The 24,464-nt window shown below is 35.1% G+C and overlaps 1 protein-coding gene across 5 annotated transcripts in view; it reads left to right on the top strand.

Annotated features, from left to right (window-relative positions):
* LOC110566624 (cadherin-10) overlaps window positions 1-24,464 on the top strand; it is a 203,113-nt gene that overhangs the window by 149,291 nt on the left and 29,358 nt on the right. For all 5 annotated transcript variants that reach the window (XM_060380432.1, XM_060380428.1, XM_060380429.1 and 2 more), the window contains 3 exons: window positions 448-742; window positions 2,521-2,640; window positions 3,415-3,582. In XM_060380432.1, the coding sequence (XP_060236415.1) occupies window positions 448-742; window positions 2,521-2,640; window positions 3,415-3,582 (583 nt within the window). The remainder of the gene's footprint in view (window positions 1-447; window positions 743-2,520; window positions 2,641-3,414; window positions 3,583-24,464) is intronic.

Here is a 24,464-nt window from a genome sequence, read left to right as displayed (position 1 = left end):
ACTGGGAGGGAATGAGGGATCAGGACAAGGCTGGGATACAGAGTTAATAAAATGTAACTGATAAAAAAAGAAAGAAAAAAAAACAAAAAAAAAAAAAGAAAAAAAAACAAAAAAAAGAAAGTATGATGTTTACACCCTCATGGTTGATTTCTTTATCAAGCTTTATTTGTTTCTAAAAATGGTTATTTACCAAACAGGGAAAGGGACCTTATTTTAACTTTGGAATATATATATATTTTTCTTTTTAGAATAAAAAAAATTTTCACAATGCTACATGAAAAGCTTTTGCTGGTGCTGGAGAATGATAAATTTACTCAGTTTTGATTTGTAGAACTGAGAATACTGACCCCATTATTTTTGGTGGTATTTGAAGGACTGTCCCTGTATTCTTTACCCCTGTGCTTCTTTAGACATTATCATGGAAATGCTCATTTTTATTTCTTCTAGCTCCACTCAGACCAAGATAAAGGAGATGGATCGCTCAAATATATTTTATCTGGAGATGGAGCTGGTACTCTTTTTATTATTGATGAAAAAACAGGTGATATTCATGCCACACGAAGAATTGATAGGGAAGAAAAGGCCTTTTATACTCTACGCGCACAAGCTATTAACAGGAGAACTCTGAGGCCTGTAGAACCAGAGTCTGAATTTGTGATCAAAATCCATGATATCAATGACAATGAGCCCACATTCCCAGAAGAAGTTTATACAGCTAGTGTTCCCGAAATGTCCGTTGTAGGTAAGTGCGTTTACATTATTTATGACATATGAAAACTATAAAAGTAATTTCAAATAATCCTTGCAATGTTGTGTTTAATTAATTTAGATCACCTTTTTTCATTTTGACCCAGAATGCTTGTATATTTTATAAGAAAAATGAGTGAGAGAAAAATATTTGTGCATTTTACATGTCTCGTGGACTTGCAGATCTTACTTCACACTCAGGTAGACCTCCACAGTGATCCAGAAAATACCTCTAAGTTTCAGTAGAGAAGAATGCAATGAAACTTGTCATTTGGACTTTAGTGGCAAGCATGTAAGATCCGGAAGTCAGATATCTTAGGATTAGAGTTGCTTCTTTCTGTCCACAGGGTACCAGATCCTGGGCCCCTTACAGATACTGAATATTTAGTTCCTTAAGTGACATAGTATATGCATATGACTGAGGCATATTTAAATAATTATCATATGCATAATATATACATATGACTTCATGCATATTTAAATAATCATCAGATTATTCCTGAAACCTAATAATACAAAATATTTCAGTAGTTATTATACAGTTTCATGTTCAGAAAACAAGAAAAAAATATCTATACATGTTTAACAAGACCATGCTTTAAAATTTTTGAGTTCTCTAACAGAAAAGTTGCATGAATAGATCATTAGAGAGTTAGTTGGTGCTATAGACCAGGAAGTGGTATAGCCGGCGTACCAGGAATAAGACATTGTTTCTCTCAGATTATTTATATGTTCAAATGAAAGTCTTGATTAGCTCCAATTTTCTTAAATATCGAAAGAACCTTTTAATATAAACATATTAAAAACTGCTTTAAAATTTTCATATTTAAATAACACCACTGTAAACTCATTCATATAATATTAGAGAATAATAATATTTGACTGTGAAATATATATTTTAAAAGATAAAATTGTAATGTTTAAGAAAATAGAATGTATTTTAATGTCAAAAATATGACATATTGATGAGAAAAATGTAAATACTTGATTTTTATTGAATACTTAATGTATTCAAACTTCAGGAAAGCCTGATAACATTTTTAGAGTGAGATGTACTTGGGTTTCATAGAAAATCAAATTTTCCATATATATATATATATATATAAATTTGTTTAAACTAAAAAGGTATCTTTTTAAATAGTAACCTTTGGTATTTTAAAAGTAAGTTATCAGAAGTAAGTAAATTGTTATATTTCTCAAAACAATTTTCTTGGGATGTTTTTTGCACTTTTCTAAACCCCAAGGAACTTTGGATGATCACTGAGAACAAATCCTTTATAGATATTATGAACACTTTCAGACATATCTGGGAATGTGGGGTCACCTTAGATTGTTTCTAAATTTAGATTTCAATCTATTCATAAAATTGTATTCTAGAGCAATTGTTAATTATTTTTTAAAGTTAATTAGTGCAGAGGGAGAAAGAATATACTTACTCCTTTGAGATTGAGATGTTCCCTTTACACGAAACAAGTCTATTTGAAATTTTATTTTAATATCAGGCTTCAAATTTGTAAAGGGACCATGTTTGCAACAGTATCTGTTCTGTGCATAAGCATATACCTTTTGCTTCAATAGCACATTTTAAGTTGAACTTGGGATTCGTTTGCAACACTGTAAACATTTATCTATACCTATCATTCAACTGTATGTAATAATTTGGTAAAGTGGTCATTTTTAAAGCCCCAAATCACCCAAGTCTTCAATGAAAACAAGTACTTTTGCTCCTCCTTCTGGTACTGTGCAGAACTAAGCTGAATTTGGATACTTCAGGTACTTCTGTGGTGCAAGTCACAGCTACAGATGCCGATGACCCTTCATACGGAAACAGTGCCAGAGTCATTTACAGCATACTGCAAGGGCAGCCTTATTTCTCTGTGGAGCCAGAAACAGGTCAGGCACAATGTATTGATGTTTGCTGACGTTACCATATTTGTGGTCTTTGCAAATATAAATGGGAGAACAAAATAAAACCTAAGGATTAACACACTCAAAAGAGTGACAGTGTCACTCTGTATTTTTTTTATGTATGTGTGTTCATGTGTGTAAGAACATATGTATACATCTGTGCAGATATATACAGAGTCCAGAATGGGACATAAAGTATAATTTTTAATAGACATAAATGTTGTTTTATAAAGACAATGTCTTCCACTGAACTGAACCTCAATAATTTTTCCAAAGAACAGGGACAAAAGATCCCAGAAATTTCCTGGGGTTTTCCCCACTCCTTGAGTTGGGTTGACAAGACCTTGCTGTCATGATTTGGGAACTTAGGATTAGAATCATGTCTTCATGTATGCATGCAAAGCACTTCACTGACTGAGACTTATGCCCAGCCTATAACTGTGTATTTAAAAATTCAAAGTAAATAAATGATTGAACTAATACTAACGTAACTGCTTGGGGTATACACACACACACACACACACACACACACACATATATATATATATGAGTTTAGATCATTATAGTGCATATGCACTATTAGAGGATAACAAACAAAAGAAATTTTAAAGATTTGCATAAAATTAGTTTTATAATGATATATATGTGCGTGTGTGTGTATATATATATATATATATATATATATATCATCAATGTGATACTTGGTTAATTTGAACGTTACTACACATTAGGATGACACAGAATTTGTATTTCCTAAAGGTATCATCAGGACAGCTCTGCCAAACATGAACAGAGAGAACAGGGAACAGTACCAGGTGGTCATTCAAGCCAAGGACATGGGTGGCCAGATGGGTGGACTGTCTGGAACCACCACAGTGAACATCACGCTGACAGATGTCAATGACAACCCACCTCGCTTCCCTCAGAGTAAGTACCCTTTACCGATGTTCTGTAGAGCATGAGACATCAAGAATGAAGGAAGACTTAACAGACTGCCAATTTGCTAATAAAAATAAGTAATAGCTTACTGCTAAACTGCCAATAAGGGTAAAATTAATTTAGGAACATCTCTTACAGACATGGCAACTGTGAATCTCAACTACTCCACCTCTCTCTCCAATAAACACACACACACACACACACACACACACACACAGGTTTAACACTTACCTAATAAGTGTTTAATACAGTAAAAGGAATATGTTCATGTCATACGCCTAATAATTTATAATGAACATTTTTATTTCCTTAGACAGTAATAAGGAGGGTCCTACATTAATAAAATTTTAGTAGAACATATAATAATAATGACTCTCCTATAAACATCAATATAGTCAGAACTCTGGGAAATAATGTAAATTACATTTTCTATCATGTGTGGAAAGACAGACATCCTGATATATTAAATATTCTTGGTCCAAATATTGATAAATGAATCTTCAATTAATTCTTCAAATTTCCAGACTCAATTAAGATTCAGTCAAGGGCCATTATTTTCTGACTCTATAATGACTGTATGGAACATCTCTTTACTCTCTCTTCGTATAAAAACCTGGCATGTTGTATGTGTACAACACAGACATGATGATAGTGATATTGCTGGACCCTTAGACTCTACCAGTTTTCTATCTTCATTAGGTCTTCAAAACAGAATTTAGAGTTGTAATAAATCAAGCACAAAGAAGCACATTCGATTGTGATCTCTATTATTTCTTATTATCATTAATTTTAAAAAGATTGCAAATATAATTACATTATTGATCCCTTTCACTCCTCTACACTCCTGTTGTGCCCAACAGCCCTTAAATTCAAGGCCTCCTGATTTTTAACCACTGTCTGTCTTTACAAATACATAAAAAGTAATCAGCATATAATACAAATACAACCTTCTGAATCCACTCACTGTTACCTGAATATATACATATATATGTATATATATATACATTCTGTAATATATATGATTTCTAATGATCTCTATTCTTAATTTTTGTCAATGTCTAGATATCAGTATCAAAGTTGATAATGTTTAATTTCAGCTTCATTCTCTACATTATAAAAATAAAATTTGAATTACAAAGGGTTTTTATGTTACTTGCAACTTTCTACAAGAGGATTACTTGGAAAGAATTATTATATTACAATATGTTTTTATTCTTTTCTAAGAGTCCTAATTCTTTCTGTTATTGACCTACATTTTCTTCTCAGTAGTGTATGATTGCATTAATTTATTCAAAATTATGTGTTTAGAAGGATTATAAAATCATAATCATTTCAACATGCTTGCCATATATCTGTATGAATTATAAATGTATTTATAATATACATTAAATGTATATATGTATATAACATATGTGTGTATGTTTATATTATACATATAATTATTTTTTAGGGATTTAATTTTCATGCCGATTAGAGTGGGTGTTTTGGAAGTGTTATATTTTTTTGTTTTGTTTTGTTTGTTTTTAATCCCTAAACATGTGGAGAAAGACATCTGTGTACACACTTTCAAATAGTCATATTTCACCTTAAGATTGTGTTATTCATCAAGGAAGATGAAACTGGAAGTTAGCCTTAAGATTTCAGTGAACATTTTAATAATAGACACACAATTTAATAATTACATTGTATTACATTTAAATTTCACGTTTCACAAATATTCCAGTTTTATCTTGAGTCTCTTGTCAAGAAAACCAACATGTAATGCGAGGAGATGGCCCGGCCATTAGCCACACTTGTTGCTCTGACAGAGGAACTGGACTTATTTACCAGCACCACACAATCATGATTGTGGCTTACAACAATTCATGATTCCAGTCTCAAGGGATCTGATGCCCTCTTCTAGCCATGCAGGGCGCCAGGCATGCATGTGTTACCCACACATGGAAGGAAAGCCTCACACACATAGAGTAAAATAAATAAATCTAAGAAAGTGAACATACAAATTGAGGGCAATGAATCATCTTTAATAAGTTTCATAAGTTAAAATGAATAACACCACTGTAATAGGATGACAGTAGCATGTGTCATTTTGGAGTAATATTAAAGTTCTCAGTAATTTTAAATAAAATTTGTTTTTGAATGATACATTCAAAAATTAGTGAAAGGTTCTACTTGAATGAAAAAAATAGATATTTCTCAAGCTAATAATGATTAATGAATTCTTGTTTATTTCATTGTGTTTTCCTGAAAGTCCTTCATTTAATAAACATTTATTTACCTTTATTCATTTGAAATTCACAATAGGCATGTTAGGCTTACTACACAAAATATAATTCAGTAAAATGGCAACAATAATTGTCATGATATTAATAGAAATAGAAAAAAGCTGCATTCACTTAATTCTCTAATTTTTTAATTAAATTTGTATTTTTTTATATTAAATACAGTTTATTTACTTTGCATCCCAGCTGAAGCCTCCTCCCACATTCCCTCCCAATCCAACCCTCCCTCCCTCATCTCCTCCCTGCTTCTCTCTAAGTCCACTGATAGGGGAGGTCCTCCTCCCCTTCCATCTGACCCTAGCTTATCAGGTCTCATCAGGACTTCTGCAAAGTCCCCCTCTGTGGCCTAGCAAGGGTGTTCCTCCTTCGGAGGGGGGCAGGGGGAGAAAGGTCAATGAGCCAGCCACCGACTTAACATCTTACATATTGACCTGCTTTATTGGATCATAATAACTAAGTATTACAGTCTCCATTTAGTAGTTGAGCCAAGGTTAAATATACATTTATACCACACAGTTAGTTGCAGCATAGAAGTGCTGACCTGAGCATGCAACTCTTCACATATCACACAACAAATTTTGAAGACTTTTAATGTACCCCTTAACCTAGCTTTTTATTTCAAATTATAGATGAACATATAATTCATGATTGTTTTTTCCTTGATCATCTTTTATGTTATGAACCTTCACAGTATATCAATAGAGGACACTTAAGTATTGCAATTAGTATATTATTTGTTATTATGGTATAACTAGGATTTGGAAAACTGATTTTTAATGTTTCTTTTTATTTGTTTAGATAGAACAGTTTAGCAAGCACTGTTCTGTCTATGAACACTTTCACATATACCACAACACTGAAGCCTCAAGACTGTCATATGTAATATATATGTATGTACTTTTACTGCTACCTTATTATTTCCCCATTGTATGAAATGAGGAAAAACAAAACCAAACAAAACAACAACAAAAAAAAACCCGCAGCAAACCCAGCATAATAAAAACAGTAATGCAAACATATGTGTGTGTATCACATTAGTATGCTTTTTTATTAAAATTAGATTCTTCTCTCATACAATATATCCCAACCACAATTTCTCCCTACACTCTTCCTAGCTTTCCCTCACCTCCCTTCTCCCACTCCATTTCCTCTTCAGAAAATTTTATTTGTCATAGTTAAAATAGTGAGAAATTTGTTCTAAATACATTATTTTCTTTAATCTGATAAGGAACCAATATTACACTTTCTGAGATATATAAAATTGTTTTCCTCTAAGTCTTATATTAGCTTTGTTTAATAAATTGTGTTTAATAAATTTAGGTTAACTGCATTTCCAGCCCATGGTGTCTTGATGGTTCTTGTTTTGTACAGTGGTTTGCTTCCTGGACAACTCAAGAACGGATCCTGCATGAGTCTCATGATGTAATTCACTTAGTAGCTTTCTATTGTGGTAAATTAAAGTGACTTCTATATTTTTCATACCATCATTAACATGGGTCGTAGTGTATTCTCCATAGAGTGATGATGTAAGATTAAAAAATTCAGTGTCTGTGCAGCATTGATTAATTGGTAGTTGGTACAGTCTTGTGTTCACTAGTACTTATTTGTAAAAGTGATACTTTGTTGGCGTAATAAAAGAAGTGAAATCAAAATGTAAAATTTTCACATTGTATGAGCTAAATTCAATAATTTTTTTGCAATTTTCTCACTGTTCAAGTATTTTTTATTGTTTTACTGATTTTTTCTTTTTTTATTGTAATCATTTACTGCAATTTATTCAATTGGTTTCCTGATATGGTCCCCTCACTCATCTCCTCCCAATCCCACCCTCCCTACCTCTTCTTCCAACTATACTGCTCCCTCAAAGAAGGGGGAGATAGAAAGACCTGGAGGGGACAGGAGCTCTAAAAGGAGACCAACAGAGCCAAAAAAGAAAAAACAACAACAACAAAAAACAAAAAAACAAAAAACTGAGCCCAGGTATCCTCCAGTCAAGGACAACTCATGGAGAGGACCTAAAACCCCTGGCTCAGATGTAGCCAACAGACAGTATTCAAGTGGGGTCCCTAGTAAGGGAAGCAGGGGCTGTCTCTGGCATGAGCTCAGTGGCTGGCTCTTTGATCACCTCCCCCTGGGGGTTGCAGCCTTGCCAGGCCACAGAGGAAGACAGTAAATTTAATATTTAACACTAGGTCACACAATATTTTTTCAAACAAAATCACAAATTCATTTCTCTAAAAATGTTTCTGTGTGGATCACCATAGAACTTTAGAAAGTGAAAATGTAACAGTTTTGGTGATTTGGCTTCTTTTCACCCTATAACTTGCTTATTTCTTATAGCATTTCAACTAAAAGACAATGAACATAAGAGGCCTTAATAGTCCTGATAACATAAAGCAGGTTCTTCGTGAATGGGGATTTCCTCCCTTTCATTTTTTTTTCTTATTCTCCTAATTCTATATGTTTGCTCATATTGAAATGTCCCATTCATTTGTGTCCAAGTAATGATACAATGAAGACACAATGACCTTGGTGAGATCCACAGCTGTTAGGACAGCAATAAAAACACTGCTGCCTCATAATTACTAATTAACACTACTGTTAGTGTAGACGTAGAGCAACTGTTCTGCCCTGCCCCTCTGCTTCCTCTTTTCCCAACATTTTTAAGAGCAAACAAGATTGTAGATTATGCTAGAACCTAATCATTGAAAGGACTAGAAACAAGCAACAGAGACAAAGGATTTGTCTCTGAACAGGTTTAACATAAACAAAACAAACAAACATTTTTCTGAAAATGTCCTAATATTCATTTTCATGCAGCTTAGAGTCAGTAGGCAGGGATATCCAATCTACAGAGGTGAGGCTGATCCCAGCATTCTTCTCTAATGCTGTAGAATGAGCATGTTTTAATCCTTCCAAATCAATTTTCTGGGGGCTAACAGCAGAAAGGAGGGTTCAGTGCTAGAGAGGAATTAAGTGAGTTCTATGTGGTCTGTGACATGTGTATGATTTTTGAAGTGACTAGATGTACCAGGGCAGAAGAAAGCAGGACAAAGCATCAGAGACTGAAATGAAAAATACCACCTTTCACTGGATGCGCAGCAAATGGCTCCATATATTTAAAAAGACCTCCAGTCTCTACTCATGGGTACAAGGACGAAGTACTAAAGAAGCAGACACTTTTACAATGTTTTTAATGAGTACAAGATTCTAGGAACCCAGACTTCACAAAACCATGCTTTGATTCACATTTTCATAGAAACAAATCATAGGTATTTCTGCACACATTCTGCACTGATAAAGCAATGTCTACTAACATATAGATTTATGTCAGCTTAGCTAAACTCTGTAAGGAAAGAGATTGCTCATGACACAATTGCAAGACTCCTTTGTTACATTTGTTGTTATATAAACAACCTCAGATTAATAAGAAATGTTATATTTATTATGTGAACTTCCAGTTCTATGATAAATGCACTCAGATGATTGAATTAATTACACTCTGCTCCACTGTTCTCTACAAGTTACTGGGAATAGTAACAACGTAACTTGAACTACCCTATTTCATCAATGTCAGTTCCAAATATAATGCAAAGTATGTAAGAGGGTAGTTCTTATTTAGGAAAGTTATAAGAGAAGATTTCTCAGGACTGCAAATAAAGACACATAATAATTCTCAAGATTTCAAAACCATCCCTTTACATTTCCATTCTTGTTATTTCTAAAAATATTATACTGCAATAGAAAATTGAAAAGCAATAACAATTGGTAACAAGCCTCAGAGTCTCAAATGGATTTCATGACAAGCTTGCTTGTGGTTTTTTTTTTATTCAATTTATTAAGAAATGATGTTTACCCATAAATTTAAATATGAGTTATGTTTTTTGTTAAACAAAAGAATGGCAGTGGGGGCTGGCGAGATGGCTCAGTGGTTAAGAGCACTGTCTGCTCTTCCAAAGGTCATGAGTTCAATTCCCAGCAACCACATGGTGGCTCACAACCATCTATAATGTGAACTGATTCCCTCTTCTGGCAGGTGTAAATGCAGATAGAACACTCATATAAATAAAATAAAATAAAAAAAAGAATGGCAGTATAAAATAATTACAGAGCATTAGTATTGAATATACTGAGTAGTATAAACGCAGTCATTTAATGACTACAACATCTATATGAGGTAGGTATTGTAATTACCCACTCATTTTATGTTTTGAAAACTGAAATATGTAAACTAATGTTACTTGATTTGTAAATCAATCATAATTCTACTTTTGAATATAAAAAACATATTGAAAACCACCTAATTTGTAATTAAATTTGGTACATCTAAATGTTTCACCAAAATTGGTATATTAGAAATATTTTGTTCATTTTAGATTTAATTGAATCCCAGAATCTATGTCTAATTTATGAATAAAATAGTTTCATATATGACACTCAGAATTTTTGAAATGTTAATACATTTTAATAGGAAAAGGAAATTTATGCTTTTGTTGGTGGTGTTTCTGTAATGCTAGAGAACCAAAACAATGAAACCATCCCTAGGTTTGTCATAGTTTTCAGGCTGACAAGTACACAGTATGTACTAGACAAGGTCTTTGAAGGAATTTTTCTATAATGTACATAGGGATTTAAGGCACGTACATCACTGAGCTGTGAGACTGCCATAATCCTTGCCTGGTACAAGAGAGATTTGATTTAATAAGTGCTGATTTTCACTTTGTAAATAGAGTCAACCTCTTCTCTACTGGGAATCCCAAGGTAATGTTGGCCCCAGGCTGATCTGCATATTTAAAGTTATCAAATAGTTTTCAACTAGAGAAACTGTCAGGTGTTTCCCAGGAAGATATTTCAACTTGAAGAAAATGAAGTTAAGAAGGTCTATTTTTTATTATCTCGGAAATATAAGTATACCTATATTGAAAGCACTGTAGTTATATTGGTTTCATTGAATGTGATTTTAACAGTACACACTAATGTACTTTCAGATATCTCTCTATCCTCTCTCATTGTCTAAGTACTTGTGGTTCAAAAATTAAAAATAAATAATTCCAGTACAGCATTTGGTTTTAAAAAGTGGCTTAAAATTCCATGTGTAGGCCTGGGTTACCGACCAAGGTATATGTAGAGAATGTTAGTAATTACGATAGTTTAAAATGTGACATAGGACATAGCTCTAAAGTATTAGCATTAGGAATGTTTACAGATGCAGTATCTCTCCTATATTTATTTACTCTTTTATCATATACTTTCTCTTAGCATAATTCATCTCATTATGTTTCTTGCTAGAAAGATATTCACTGATTAAGAAAGCTTACTTTTCTTTCAGAGGACCCAGGTTTAAATTCCTAACCAAATGGTAGCTCACAACTGCCTACATCTCTATTTCAAGAGAGTCTGAGCTAGTTCAAAGAGAATGGCCTCCACGGGCCCCTCCAAGAAGGCACATAAATTTAAAATATACTCATGTTATAAATATACATAAAGATAAGTGCATATGCCATATGTGAATGTGTACATAAACGGATATTAATAAAACATGAGTGCTAATTTTTTATTAATTCAAAAAGCACAAAATGATAAATATAAGGATAAATGGAAGGATCAGGCGAGGGATTATTTAAAGTCCTTCTAAACCATACCAAAATTTTTTGAGCAAAAAGGCAAAAGACATTAAAGATTGCTGCTGTTGTTGTTGTCAGGTAAGACAGAATAAATAAAGGTAGCATTCAATGTAAGGTGTGTAATTTGATTTGGCTGGACCCCAGGGTTCGACACAACTGGAATTGTGTCTGAAGTAATGCTGAAGGGAGGAGGGAAGTGAGATCACAGCATCTCTTAAGTGTGTGATTCACAGGAGTGAGTAACCAGGTCAAGGAAAGATTTGAGGGATAAAAGGCAAAGGTACCAATAAAAGAGGTACTTTGAAGCTTTTGAAGCTTTCTACCAGAAAAGCTTGTTTAGGGAGAGAGGGAGAGGACCAGACAGGAACAGGTTGAAGGAGGGAGAGAGAAGGATTTCAAATTGAGAAGCTGTGGATTGTAAATATATAATAGCTGGAGAAGTATATTATTCTGAAATATGTGTCATTTAAATACATGAGCATATAAGATGTCAGTGGAATTACATGTTTAGTGTGACAAAATGTGGAATTATCACATTTTTAATGTGTAATGAAATAATGTAATTCTTTAAGCGGACTTTACGGAAGCTATGTCTCTAGAATACCTTAGTGATTCCTGTGGAAATTGTCTTAGACTAACCTACTTTGCGGTCATCATATGTCATAAGGGGAAGCAGGGCTTTTGTTTTGTACTGCCTTACAAAGTTAACTTCTACAGTACTCTCAGTGCTAGAATATGGGTAAGTTTTTGCTGTACAAGTATGTTTAGGTTGTTCTTAAGGAGTTTTTAATACAGTTAAATTTCAGGTGAGACATAAAGGGACTTCACAGTAAGTACAATGCAATCCTCTGTTTATGGCTATCTTAAAGTTTATCCTAACTTCCGCAATTCTGCATATTTTTATGTTTCCATGTGCTGCAGTTCTGTGTATTGATGCAATATACTGGCAGACAATTTCAAAGAAATGTCAAGATAGATTCTATAGACTCAGGAGATCAATGGTAGTCTATCTAAAGCTTTGTCGTGATGCCTTCCCCAAGGGCATATGGAGGAAACTAAAATATCCAGCATGGCTTTTTGCTCTAATTTAACTTAAATGCCCCAATCTAAGCTGGTGATCCTGTCTCCGGTGCTCACGGGTTTAGTTTTCTGTCTCCTCTGGTGAGAGTCTTCAATGCGGAAGCTTAGCAGTTTGTCAGTCTCCAGTGTGACTTTCAAGTCTCCTCTGCTTTCTCCTAAACGCCCATTTAGCACTGCATAATTTCCTTAACTACTCTGCATTGCCTCCAAGGAGCTTTATCTTGTTTTTAATTTCTTCCTGTTAAGCTCATTAAAAAACATCTTTTGAGCATTATACAATGGAATGGTTTATAAACGTGCATAATTGTGTCATTCTTCTTAAAGCAAGTATTGTTTGAGATTATTACACAGAACTGAGATGCTGCAATAAGATTACACACAAAGCAAATAAAAAATTAAACTAATGTTAAATTATTTTGTTGATTCGTATATGTGGAGCATTTTGAAAAATCTCCACCTTGGAAAAGTAGAAACTTCTTATGTAAATGTAATAGCAACAAGGGCAGAGAATAAAGGATAAAGAAAAATTATCCCTTTCAAAAAAATTTTTTATCAGCAAAACAAAATAATAGCTATTTGTCCCTAAGCTCAAAATGTGAAGAAAAGCAAACTGCCCAGGTTCACGGCACAGTTCACTTCTGATATTTCTTTTCTTTTTCTAAAGGATGTCACCTGTCACATCTGTTAGTCTGACTATGCTTCCCCTCAAAGTCCCTTACTTAAATTGAACTGCCAATTATTTCTAATTTTGCAAGAACTTTAATGCTGCAATACAGAAATACTGTTCCTTAAATGCTCAGTAGAGCACATGGCCTAAGGGGGCTATCGAAAATACTGAAAATGTTCCAATGCATCAAAGCTGTCTGAAATCTTTGATGATGACAATTCGGTGTACTGTGAGGTTTTCAGTATCAGTCTGGAAGTGCTCTTATTTAGGGAACCACATGGGTTGCTCTGTTCTTTGGAAGGCCACTTTACAGCATCACCTCCAGCTTTTTACTTGCACAATGCATGTCTTCTCACACACAGGCCCAGGTGCTTAAGAGAAAAACCCAAAGAGATTACTTACCAGGAAGAAATATTTATGTGCCCTAATCATTAAAAGAGAAGCAGACGATTCAATCTGACACCTGGGAATGAATTTCAAACAACTATAAATTGGAATTGATAGGAAAGCTTGCCACATAATTAAAGCTCCATCAGCTGTAAGATAAAAAATAAGTAGCATGCAAATAGATGTCTTTAAAAAGAAATGAAAAGAGATGGGTGCCTGGGCTGGGATCCCTGCCTTTGTCAGTGTGTACACAGGAATCTTTGCCTCTCTCCAGTTCTCTCTCTCTCGACTCACATGGAAATTAACCGAGGAAGGCAAACAGACTGGCTCTCAATTAAAGCAGAATCTGTTTGCATGACAAACTGAGATATTTGTGTTCAGCATAAACAACTAGGAAAAAAATAGTAGAGTGTTAATGAATCACCCTTTCCTATGCTTAAAACATAAAAATGAACTTTGAAATTTTGAAAAATATCAAATTAAGTTTGACCTAAAATTGATTTTGAGCAAAATGTATTTTAAAAAAATTCTAAAAATGCTCCCAATGAGTTAACCACTATTGTCATACAAACAGGCAGTTAGGGTGTGTGTGCCAACATATCTATCTTTTTGTGAAACTCCTTAGTTTATTTGTCAGAATTAAACCTTTACAGTTTTGATGAATAAACTCAGTCATGTCATGGTTTTGTTTGTTTTTATTTTTTCAGAAAGCCCTGAAATACTTTGAAGACAATTTAAGTAATAAAGGAAAATTAATGTATCTGCATATTCATTTACATAAGTACTTTCTAAGGGATGAAACTGGTAATCAACATTATTATTCAATAAAGTCATAACATTTGGGTTCACTTTAAACCAAAAAACATATTCCCTATCTTGCTTAAGTTGTGGAAGCTACTAAAAATAACCATGAATCTCAGCTAAGATCACCCCCATAGAATTCCTAGAGCCTCCACTGGTCCAGATATGTCCCTCCCCCACAGATATGAGCTCTATCTCCTGGTCCTATGTCCTACCCCAACCAGCTCTCCCACACCTGATTCCCATTATCATCCTCACCCACTCTCCCAATCAGTTCTCTCCCTCCATCGACTTCAAATGTACCCTGGTTATCCTGTTCTTTATGGCTAATATCCATTTATAAGTAAGTACATATTGTGCCTGTCTTTCTGGGTCGGAGTTACCTCACTCAGGTTGATCTTTTCTAGTTACATCCATTTGCCTGGAAATTTGTATGATGTCTGGTTTTTCATTTTAACAGCCAAAGTTCCTAGCAGTAGGGGGAGGGGTATTAAGGAACCTGAAGCTGCCATTTCCTGTAGCCAGGTGGGACTTCCAGTGGAGGGAAGGAAACACCAACTCACCCATAAAACCTTGAGCCCAAAATTTGTTTTGCTTTCAAGAAGTATAGGGATTAAGACGGATTAAGAGGTCAATCTTCTTTGACCTCCCCCCAACCCCCAGGGAGGAGCAGCCTAGCCAAGCCACAGAGGAGAACAAGGCAGCCAGTCCTGATGGGACCTGACAAGATAGGGTTAGATGGATTGGGAGGAGAATCTGCCCTATCAGTGGACTTCGAGAGGGGCACCGGAGATGAGGGAGGAAGGGTAGGATTGCGAGGGAATGAGAGAGGGGGCTACAGCTGGGATACAAAGTGAATAAACTGTAATTAATATAAAAAATAAAAATTTAATACAAAATATTATTAACCAAAAAAAAAAAAAAAAAAGATGGATCAGAGATTGAGGGAATGGCAAACCATTGACTAGCCCAACTTGAGACCCACCCCATGGGAGAGAACGAATCCCTCTTACTATTAATGATATTCTACTATGTTTGCAGACAGGAGACTAGCATAACTGTCTTCTGAGAGACTTCAGCCTGCAGCTGATGGAAACATGCAGATATCCAAAGCTAAACAATAGACTGAGCTTGTGGACTTCTGTGGAAGTGTGGGAAAAAGAATTCAGGGATTTAGAGGGGTCAAGGACACCACAAGAAGACCTACAGAGTAACCTAACCTGAACACATGGGCACTCATAGAGACTGAACCACCAACCAAAGAGAACGCAATGGCTTGACCTAAAATCCTACACATATGTCGCAGATATGCAGCTTGGTTGGTCAACATGTGGGTTCCCTAACAATGGGAGTAGGGACTGTCCCTACTCTTGCCTGCCTCTGGATCTCTTTCCCCTAGCTGGGGTGTCTTGGCAGGCTATAGTAGGAGAGGCTGCTCTTTGTTCTGCTGCGACTTGAGATGCCAAGGAGTTCATACCCCTTGGAGTACTCTCCTTCTATGAGAAAAAGCAGAGGAGGGATTGGTGGAGAGAGGGCATGAGACTTTTCTCAGGAGACTGAGAAAAGAGGAAGGCGGGGGCTGGGTTCAGGCTGTAAAGTAATCAAGCAAGCAAACAAAATTAGCATGGATAACACTACCTCAACAATATAAACCTCATAATGAATATTGTCTTCATACTAACCTAGAAGTTAAAGGAACTGATAATTTTAATACTTGAGCAGACATATAATACCAATTTATAACAAAACCAACTGCATTTTCTTTCAGGGGGCTACAAAGTGAATAAATTGTAATAAAAATAAATAAATTTAAAAAAAAAGAACAGGTTTTCAGCTTTAAGGAATTGCACTTAAGCAAGCAAAGAAATCCAATCCGAAAATAAAAATATAGGGCAAAGTCTCAGTGAAATCTACAGGAAATTAAAATTAATAGAACAAATAACATAGACTCTCTCTTTTCCTCTTTCCATCTCTCTCCTTCTTTCTTTCTTGCCCTCTTCCCTTGTCCCATTTCAGTTCCTTCAACTTAACCTCAGGAGAAAAAGAGTGGGTATGTTTATATGTATGTGTGTGTGTGTGTGTGTGTGTGTGTGTGTGTGTGTGAGAGAGAGAGAGAGAGAGAGAGAGAGAGAGTGTGTGTGTGTGTGTGTGTGTATGTTAAGGGTGCATTTAGAATTCTGGGTACCAGTGGAGCTATGCCCACAAGGAGGTCAACATAGATCCTGGGTATCCTGCCTGATTCTGTGACATAGACTCTTCTCCAAGCTTGTAGCTAGAATGGCAGCCAAAATATCCCAATGGGCCTTATGGCTCCACTTCTTATCCTTCAGGAGTTATTGCCATATACATATCCACTTCCTCCTGCTCGCTCATCAAATGTTCTGTTCCTCATTCAAAGTAATGTAGGGGTAAGCTACAGGTCTCTGAAGTATGTATTCTTGTTATTTCCTGGTATGGGTACCCGTGCTCAAAATAAATTCTGAGTACTGCTGTTTCATTTTCTCCACTTATTAGATTAGGTCCTCATCAGTTGTCCTAGAATGCTTGGTATGGCTATCCTAACATGGATTAGATAAATTCTGGAAATGTCTATAGTTGGGAAAACTTCCCATCTCAGGTAGTTTTTTTTTTTTTTTTCTTTTCTTTGTAGACTGTGTGCTTATGCATTTCTTGGGCCCCTGAAATTTGATTTAGCCCTTTGTTTACTGAAATACATTCTTTAGCAATTTACTTAAAAGAACCAAAAGGAATTGGCTAAACATGAAACTGTCTTCCTTGGGGAATCATATTTAATTAATATGGTGGTTAGAGTAAACATTCAAGGGCCAAAATAATTTTATCATCAAATTTCCATGACACTGCTAATTTTCTAAGATGCTTTTTAAAAACTCCCAGTGACAGTTAAGTTCATTCTCTCTTGTGTATTTCTAAGTTATATATTAATTTTATTTACTCTCCAGCTTACTTGCTCTCTCCTTGGCTGCTATTAATATTATGTTGATCCAGCTGCTATTATCAGCTTCAGTGATTTTCTTTTGAAATTATAATTTTATTACAACATTTCTCCCTCCCTTTTCCATTCTCCTGTCACATGCACTTTTCCTCTCTCCAACTTCATGGCTTTTATTTTAACAAATAGCTATTGTATGCATATGTGTATTTGTATAGACATATTGCTTCTAAATATAACAATTTTGGCCCATATACTTTTACATGTGTATATGTTTTCAGGGCTGACAGTTTGGTATTGGACACCATGATGTGCTTTTCCCAGGGAGAGCCATCTCTCCCATTCCCACATTGCTTCAGCTGCCCCTACTTATTTGTGTAAAATTGAGACTCCATAAACTTCGTTGGCATGATCATCGTTTTTACTATAATATTAGGGTCTATATCAAATAGTCCAAACTATAAACAATCATGTACTCTAGTTTTTATGGCAAGTTCCTTTTATTATTAAAGGTTCAGAAAGGTAGTTTGACATATATAAAGTATACACTTTTTATTAATTGCAGAAATCAGACTTTTATTATCTTGTACCCACTAGTCATTGACTTTTGTTGCACAAAAAGATAGCTCAAAATATTTCCTTCTGGATAAGAGTAGCATGTGTGTTCATGTGCTAGCTTATTCACTCACTTGATTTTGGTATTTGGATATTCTGGGCTTGTATTATTATTATTATTTATAAAACAATTCTATGCTTCATTTCTACATTTGCATCAATACAGATATCAGTGTTTACTAATATGCAGTATTTATTTCCACAGTGTATATTCTCATATTTTCTTTTTGTGAGTTGAATTCAAGCCTCTTACCTCCAGAATATCAAACTGTGACCTTCTTAGAAATATGTAATTTAATCAGACACCCATTAGAATAGGCTTATTACAGTTATTGCCACAATTTACAGGTTCTTTTTACAAATGGCATTTATAGCCACATGACAGATATGCACAGAGCTCAGGTCATGTGCATACAGGAAGCAGACAGAACTGGGCCCATTTTTCTACAGTCTGTGCTCACAAATCACTGTACCTAAGTTACCTTCTGTTAGGCCAAGCATGAATTCATGTTGTGCATTGTACAGTGCTTTTTCACATTGGCTCTTTTTTTTTTTTACTTTTATTTGATTTTTTTTATTATTAGTTATATTTTATTAACTCTGTATCCCAGCTGTATCTGCTCCCTCATTCCCTCCCAAATCCTCTCTCCCACCTTCATCTCTTCCCTGCCCCTTTCCAAGTTCACTGATTGGGGAGGACCTCCTCCCCTTTCATCTGACCCTGTTTTATCAGGTATCTTCAGAACTAGCTACAAAGTCCTTCTCTGTGGCCTAGCAGGACTGCTCCTCCCTTGAGGGGTGGAGAAGTCAAAGAGCCTGCCATTGAGTTCCTGTCAGAAATAGTCCCTGTTCCCCTTCCTATGGGAAACCAGTTGGTTACTGAGCTACCACGGGCTACATCCGAGCAGAGGTTCTAGGTTACATCCATACATGGTCCTTGATGGAGTGTCACTCTAAGAAAAGACCCCTGTGCCAGATATCTTTGGTCCTTCTGGAGCTCCTATCCTTTCCACATCATACAAACTCCTCTTCTTTCATATGTTTCCCTTCACATTGGCTTTTTTAGGCTTAATTTTTAAACTTTAATAGGTATTAAAAACATTTCATATCATGCCTTTAAGTTGTAATTTCCTGGTTCTGGTTTGGCATGCTTATTCCCCCTATAAATTGTTTTTCACATCCAACCTATTTTTTTTCTGCTCAACCATCTGGGTTTTGTTATTTTTTGGGCTTTTAACATATGTTAATTTTCTCATCATGTGCAGCATGTTTTATTTTTATTTTTTTTGCATTATTTCTATACTCAAAAAATTTTGTAATTTTTTTATTTATTCATGTTATTACCATTTATTTTTACCAGGTCTTACCTGCTTGGCTTGCTTCAGAGATCTTTTATAACTGACAATCAATTAAGAATTCACTTACAGCTTCTTATAAATTTGTTGTATTGTTTCAGGCTAAATTATTGTAGGCAAAAGACAGACTCAGTATGTTAACTACAATTGTGCAAACATCTGTTTATAAAAATGTAAGTGATCATGAACCTACACACATAAATATGCTTTTATTATATATGTTTATATTTAAATATAGGTAGGAGTATATATATGTATATATATTTAAATGTGTGTGTGTCTGAAAAGCATTTGGCCTGCTGTTCCACATCTTACATTTTTTTCTTTTTAATTTTTATTTATTATAATTTGATGCTTTCATATGTTTTAGTTTTTGAAATTAAAATACAATTACAGCGTTTTCTCCTTTCTCCTCCCTCCATTTCCTCCTTGTGGTTGTCTCTTTCTCTCTCTCTTTCAGATTCATAGCCTCTGGTCTCTTTATTTGATGTTATATCATGTGTATGTGCTTGTGTTAAAATTCTTTCATGGCTTTAAGAGAGATTTATATCCAACTAAATGTTAAGAAAGCTATAACATACTTCTACAAACTTATAAATTCCCTTGCTTTTGTTTAAAAAAGAGAGAGAGAAAAGAAAAGAAAAAAACATCTCTTGAAAAGAGAGGTGTGAAAAACACCAAGACAAGACCTCCAGATGGTACAAGCTACCTGTTCTCGCTAGTGCACATATTCTGTCTGAACTACTTTTAGCCTGCTTTAAAACTCTGTACCCAAGCTATTGCAGATAAGACCAAGTCATTCCTCTTCCCTTATCATTAAAACTACCTATTTCTGTAACAATCTGGCATGCCAGGTGATTGAACACCGTGCTGTGACTTTGAAATGCTGCCAGTAGAGACCAGACTACATAAGACTCCACTTTACATTTTATGTGAAGCATTTTTTTCTTTTCTGATTTTGCTTTCTGATGGGGGTCCTACACTGTAGCCTAACTTGGCCTATAATCCATGGCAATCTTTTTACCTGAGCCTCTCAACTGAGCCAAGATATCCAGCTACACCTCTTTTAATGTGAATTCTGTCTGCTGACTATCTTGTAGGTTTCGTGGACTTTACCACCGTTTTTATAGGTTCATCAGAATGAAGATAATTATTTTAGAATGACAAATCTCTTCAGGCAAAAGTAATCCAATTGCCCACTTCTTGCGGTCATTGTTTCTCTCCCGTTGGAGGACTAGATTGTTGTAGTGCCTTCATATGTATGTGTATAACTTTGTACAACGTAAAGACATTAATTATAGTTTCAGTTACTCTAAGAATTGCAGGAAAACAAGCCTAGTTTAATGGTGTCACTGAATTAAGCTTTTATTTTCTTGCTATTTATCCAATTCTGTAGCCTCTGGCAACAAATTGGTTATTTTTTTTTTCTTTTTGTATTTTTTGTGATCTAATTACTCTCTGATACTTCATTTAATTTTGTTTCATGAAGAAATTCTTGCCTTACTTTTCCTCAGATTTAGTATGAGTATAGAAATACCAGCATTAGTGAACAATATTTGGGAAGTAAGACAGAGTTGTATGTTAATATCATGGAATTGTACACCATTTTCAGTAATAATATTCAGACACAATGTGAAGCTGTTACATGTGAACTTAGAAGTCAAGGCATGTGCTTTTGGGACCTTTTGTTTCTGCTAGGTTGTCTCCCCCTGCCTTGATATGCCTTGTTTTATTGTAGCTTGATACTCATTATTGGTTGATGTCCCTGGAAAACAGGCTGTTTTCTGAGGGGATGTGGAGGAAAGTGGGTTTGGGCAAGGGGAAAGGCACATAGTCAGAGAGAGAAAGGGAGGGGGTGTAGTTGAAGGAGGGGAAAGTACTGTCAGGTTGTAATATATGTGAGAAGAATAAATAAAAAAGGCAAAATCTGAATAAATGGGAAATTAAACTTAAAAAAGTCAAGGCATGTCAGCTCTAGTATAGCAATGGTCTGACTTCAGTACTCCTATCTGTCACTGTACAATATGACCGCTTTTAATTTAAATTCTTAAATATTACGTTACTATCACACTGAAAATTCTTTTCCAGAGATACACATGTTGCTTTTTTGAAAGATAAGATGATGTTCTGAGAGATATTAACTTACTGCCATTGCAATTATCATGTCAAAGATATACTAGATTCTTATTTCAAGTGTATGGGGTTATCTGCTTTTGTTTTTAACATATTCACACATTACGGCACAAGAATGTAATATTCCTCTATTCTAGAACACCACATATCATTAAAATTTTCTGAGTTTTTTTTTCTGGTAAATTTTAAAATTTATAAAAGTAGTTGAGAATATCTAGGTCCTAAGATTCCAGTAATTAGGGAGAAAATATGAGGAAGGAAAATTGATAAGCACTGAAGACAAGTGGGAAGATTACCAATGTTGAATCTAGAACTACAAGAGGTAATTATATTATTCTATGTGGAGGGAACAAAGTCAAGGAATAAAATAAAATGAAACAGTGAAGCAGCTCTTGTTGAGGCCATACTGATCACTTGTAATCTCTATAATTATAACATGAGTGATAATGAATGGGGTGAAAGACAGCTTTTTTTAAAAACAGGATTCCAAATAAATATGAAGGAATAGAAAAATCAAGAAGATAACCATCATCATTTCCTATTAATCACAGTGTCTATGTTACTGACTGATGCAAAAATTAGGATGAAGATTTTTTTATGAGACATATTTGCACAAACTCAAGGCATTTTCCACAAGAGAGTCACCAGTTACATCAATTGTAAAAAAGTGCACAGTAACTTAACTTTGGAGAAAACTCCCAGAGACACAGGAAGGAAGAAATGAGCAATCACTTTCTCAGTCATAAGACAACCAGACATCATGCGATACAGCTAAACACAGCGCAGGGGGAGAACGTTGGAATGGATTATATTTTAAAAGCATGCTTTTTGGAAAGGACAGAGACTCCCTGCTCAGAGGAAGCCCATATGCTGCTCAGTTTCCACATGGATTCCCTAGTAAGAAGATCAGGGGCTGTCTCTGACCTGAACTCAGTGACTGGCTCTTTGAGAACTTCCCGCTGGGGAGTTTGGCCTTACCAGGCCACAGAGAAAGACAATGCAGCCAGCTTGGATGAGACCTGATAGGCCAGGGTCAGATGGTAGGGAAGGAGGTCCTCCCCTATCAGAGGACTAAGGGAGGGACATATTGAGCAGGAATGGGAGGAGACGATGTGGGGGGGAGGGACAACTGCCCGGATACGAAGTGAATAAATTGTAATAAATAAATAATAAACAAATATTTTAAAAACTGAAACAAACAAACAAAAAAGAAAATATAGGTGTCCTAACACAATTATTATAAAGAGCAAATTTTCTTCATCATTTTGGAATATATATTTGGTACTGCAATATATATATTTGGCATTTACCTTGATTTAAAAAAAATAAAATGAAAGCATGCTTTCCTGACGAGAGAAAGGCATATAACGCTATTTTAAAAGTAACATAAAAGAAAAATAAAGGCAGATCAGATTACAATTGTTAAATATCTGTTTATTTGAAGAAGTCTTTACAATTAAGTTGGTATTTTTGTGGTTTTTCTTGTATATTTGTTTACAACTTCACTATTCTTTGTTGTCATTTTTATTTAAACTCTTACTTCTTTGGTATTGGGTTATCTTATGTCACCATTCTGCATTTAATACTCAATCCACTCATTGCATTTCTTGACTGTTTATTGTGTAAAGTAATACATTTCTCTTCTCTGTAGTCCTATTTTCTCTCTGCACAGTGTGTTTAGTGTTGTTTAGTGCATTCACTATAAAACTTTTGGAGTTTTATTTGTGTGGGGGAGGGGTTGATTCTCAAATTTGCTGCCTTATTTATACCATATATGTTACAACTGTGCAGCAAAGTTACATAGAGGGTTGACAAATCACGCTACGTGACTGGTTCCAAGTGGGAGGTTTATTAAGGGAAAGGGAAAGGGATTACAGAGCCTGTCTCTGGGTAGAGTATGTGAGAGAGAGAAGTGGTGCGAGTTCTCTCATGGGGTGACCCAGAGCATGCGCAGGTGGTTTCAGGTGGTCTAGAGTGGTCCGTAGGTGGGTTCACAGATGCCTGATATCTGGTTTGTCAGGTCCCGTAGGGCTGGCTATAGAGATGCCTGCTTATGGATCCCAACAATATAGAGTTAATGTTCTGTTGTTTTAAACTTTCAAGAATGTTCTGGGATTGTATTTTTTCTCCTGTTTGTGTGTGATGTGCATGTATATATACTTACAATGAGGAGACACAAGCACATGGCAATATGTCCGTGAGATTAATATCCTGTCTCTTGCTAACTCGGTCTAACTTCTGTCTAGTAAGTGCTTTAACCAATGAGCCATCTCATGGCTTAAATTAATGAGTCATCAAGTTGTGTAATGTGTACTGCATTGCAAACTGTGAATTTTTAACAGCTGATTGGACTTAGGAAGACATAGAATTTGGTAAACTAATTATGAAGCTTTTATCCAATATGCAACTGCTATGTCCATACTGAAAAGAAATGCTTATATTTACAATAGTAAAAAGAACCCACTTGGATCCAATGTTGAAAAAAAAATTGTCTACTTCATTTTATACATTCATGGTGGACAAATTGACAATAAAACTATTCAATAGAATTAGATAGGAAGAGCATTGCAAAAGTCTGTTTTTAATCATGCTGTTTTCGTCTGTTATACAGTGACTTTATAAAAAGTTTACATTTACACAAGCACCTGAAGGATGTGACCAACTGAGCCATCGGGCTACTCAGGGCTCAGGGATTCCAGGGGAAAAAAAAGCCTGGTTGTGAATAGCATCAGTAGAGAACAGCCAAGTCGTAATGGAGTCTCGCTGACAACATTGGGATACTGAAAGTACAGATAAGGACACAGAAAAATCATACGATGAGACCATTCTGTGCTCCAACATCATGTTGTAAGAAAGTCACTTGTGCTGAAGCCTCTTATGAGATTACATGGCCCCTGAATGAGCATAATTCCAGGACATGTTTTTTATTCCGTGAACCTTATGATAATATTTGAAGATAATGAAGAAAGAATTTAG

Source organism: Meriones unguiculatus, chromosome 3, assembly GCF_030254825.1.
Source record: "Meriones unguiculatus strain TT.TT164.6M chromosome 3, Bangor_MerUng_6.1, whole genome shotgun sequence".
In the NCBI taxonomy this organism is placed as follows: domain Eukaryota; kingdom Metazoa; phylum Chordata; class Mammalia; order Rodentia; family Muridae; genus Meriones; species Meriones unguiculatus.
Note: the sequence above shows the minus strand (reverse complement) of the source record. Positions and strands in the feature narration are given on the sequence as shown.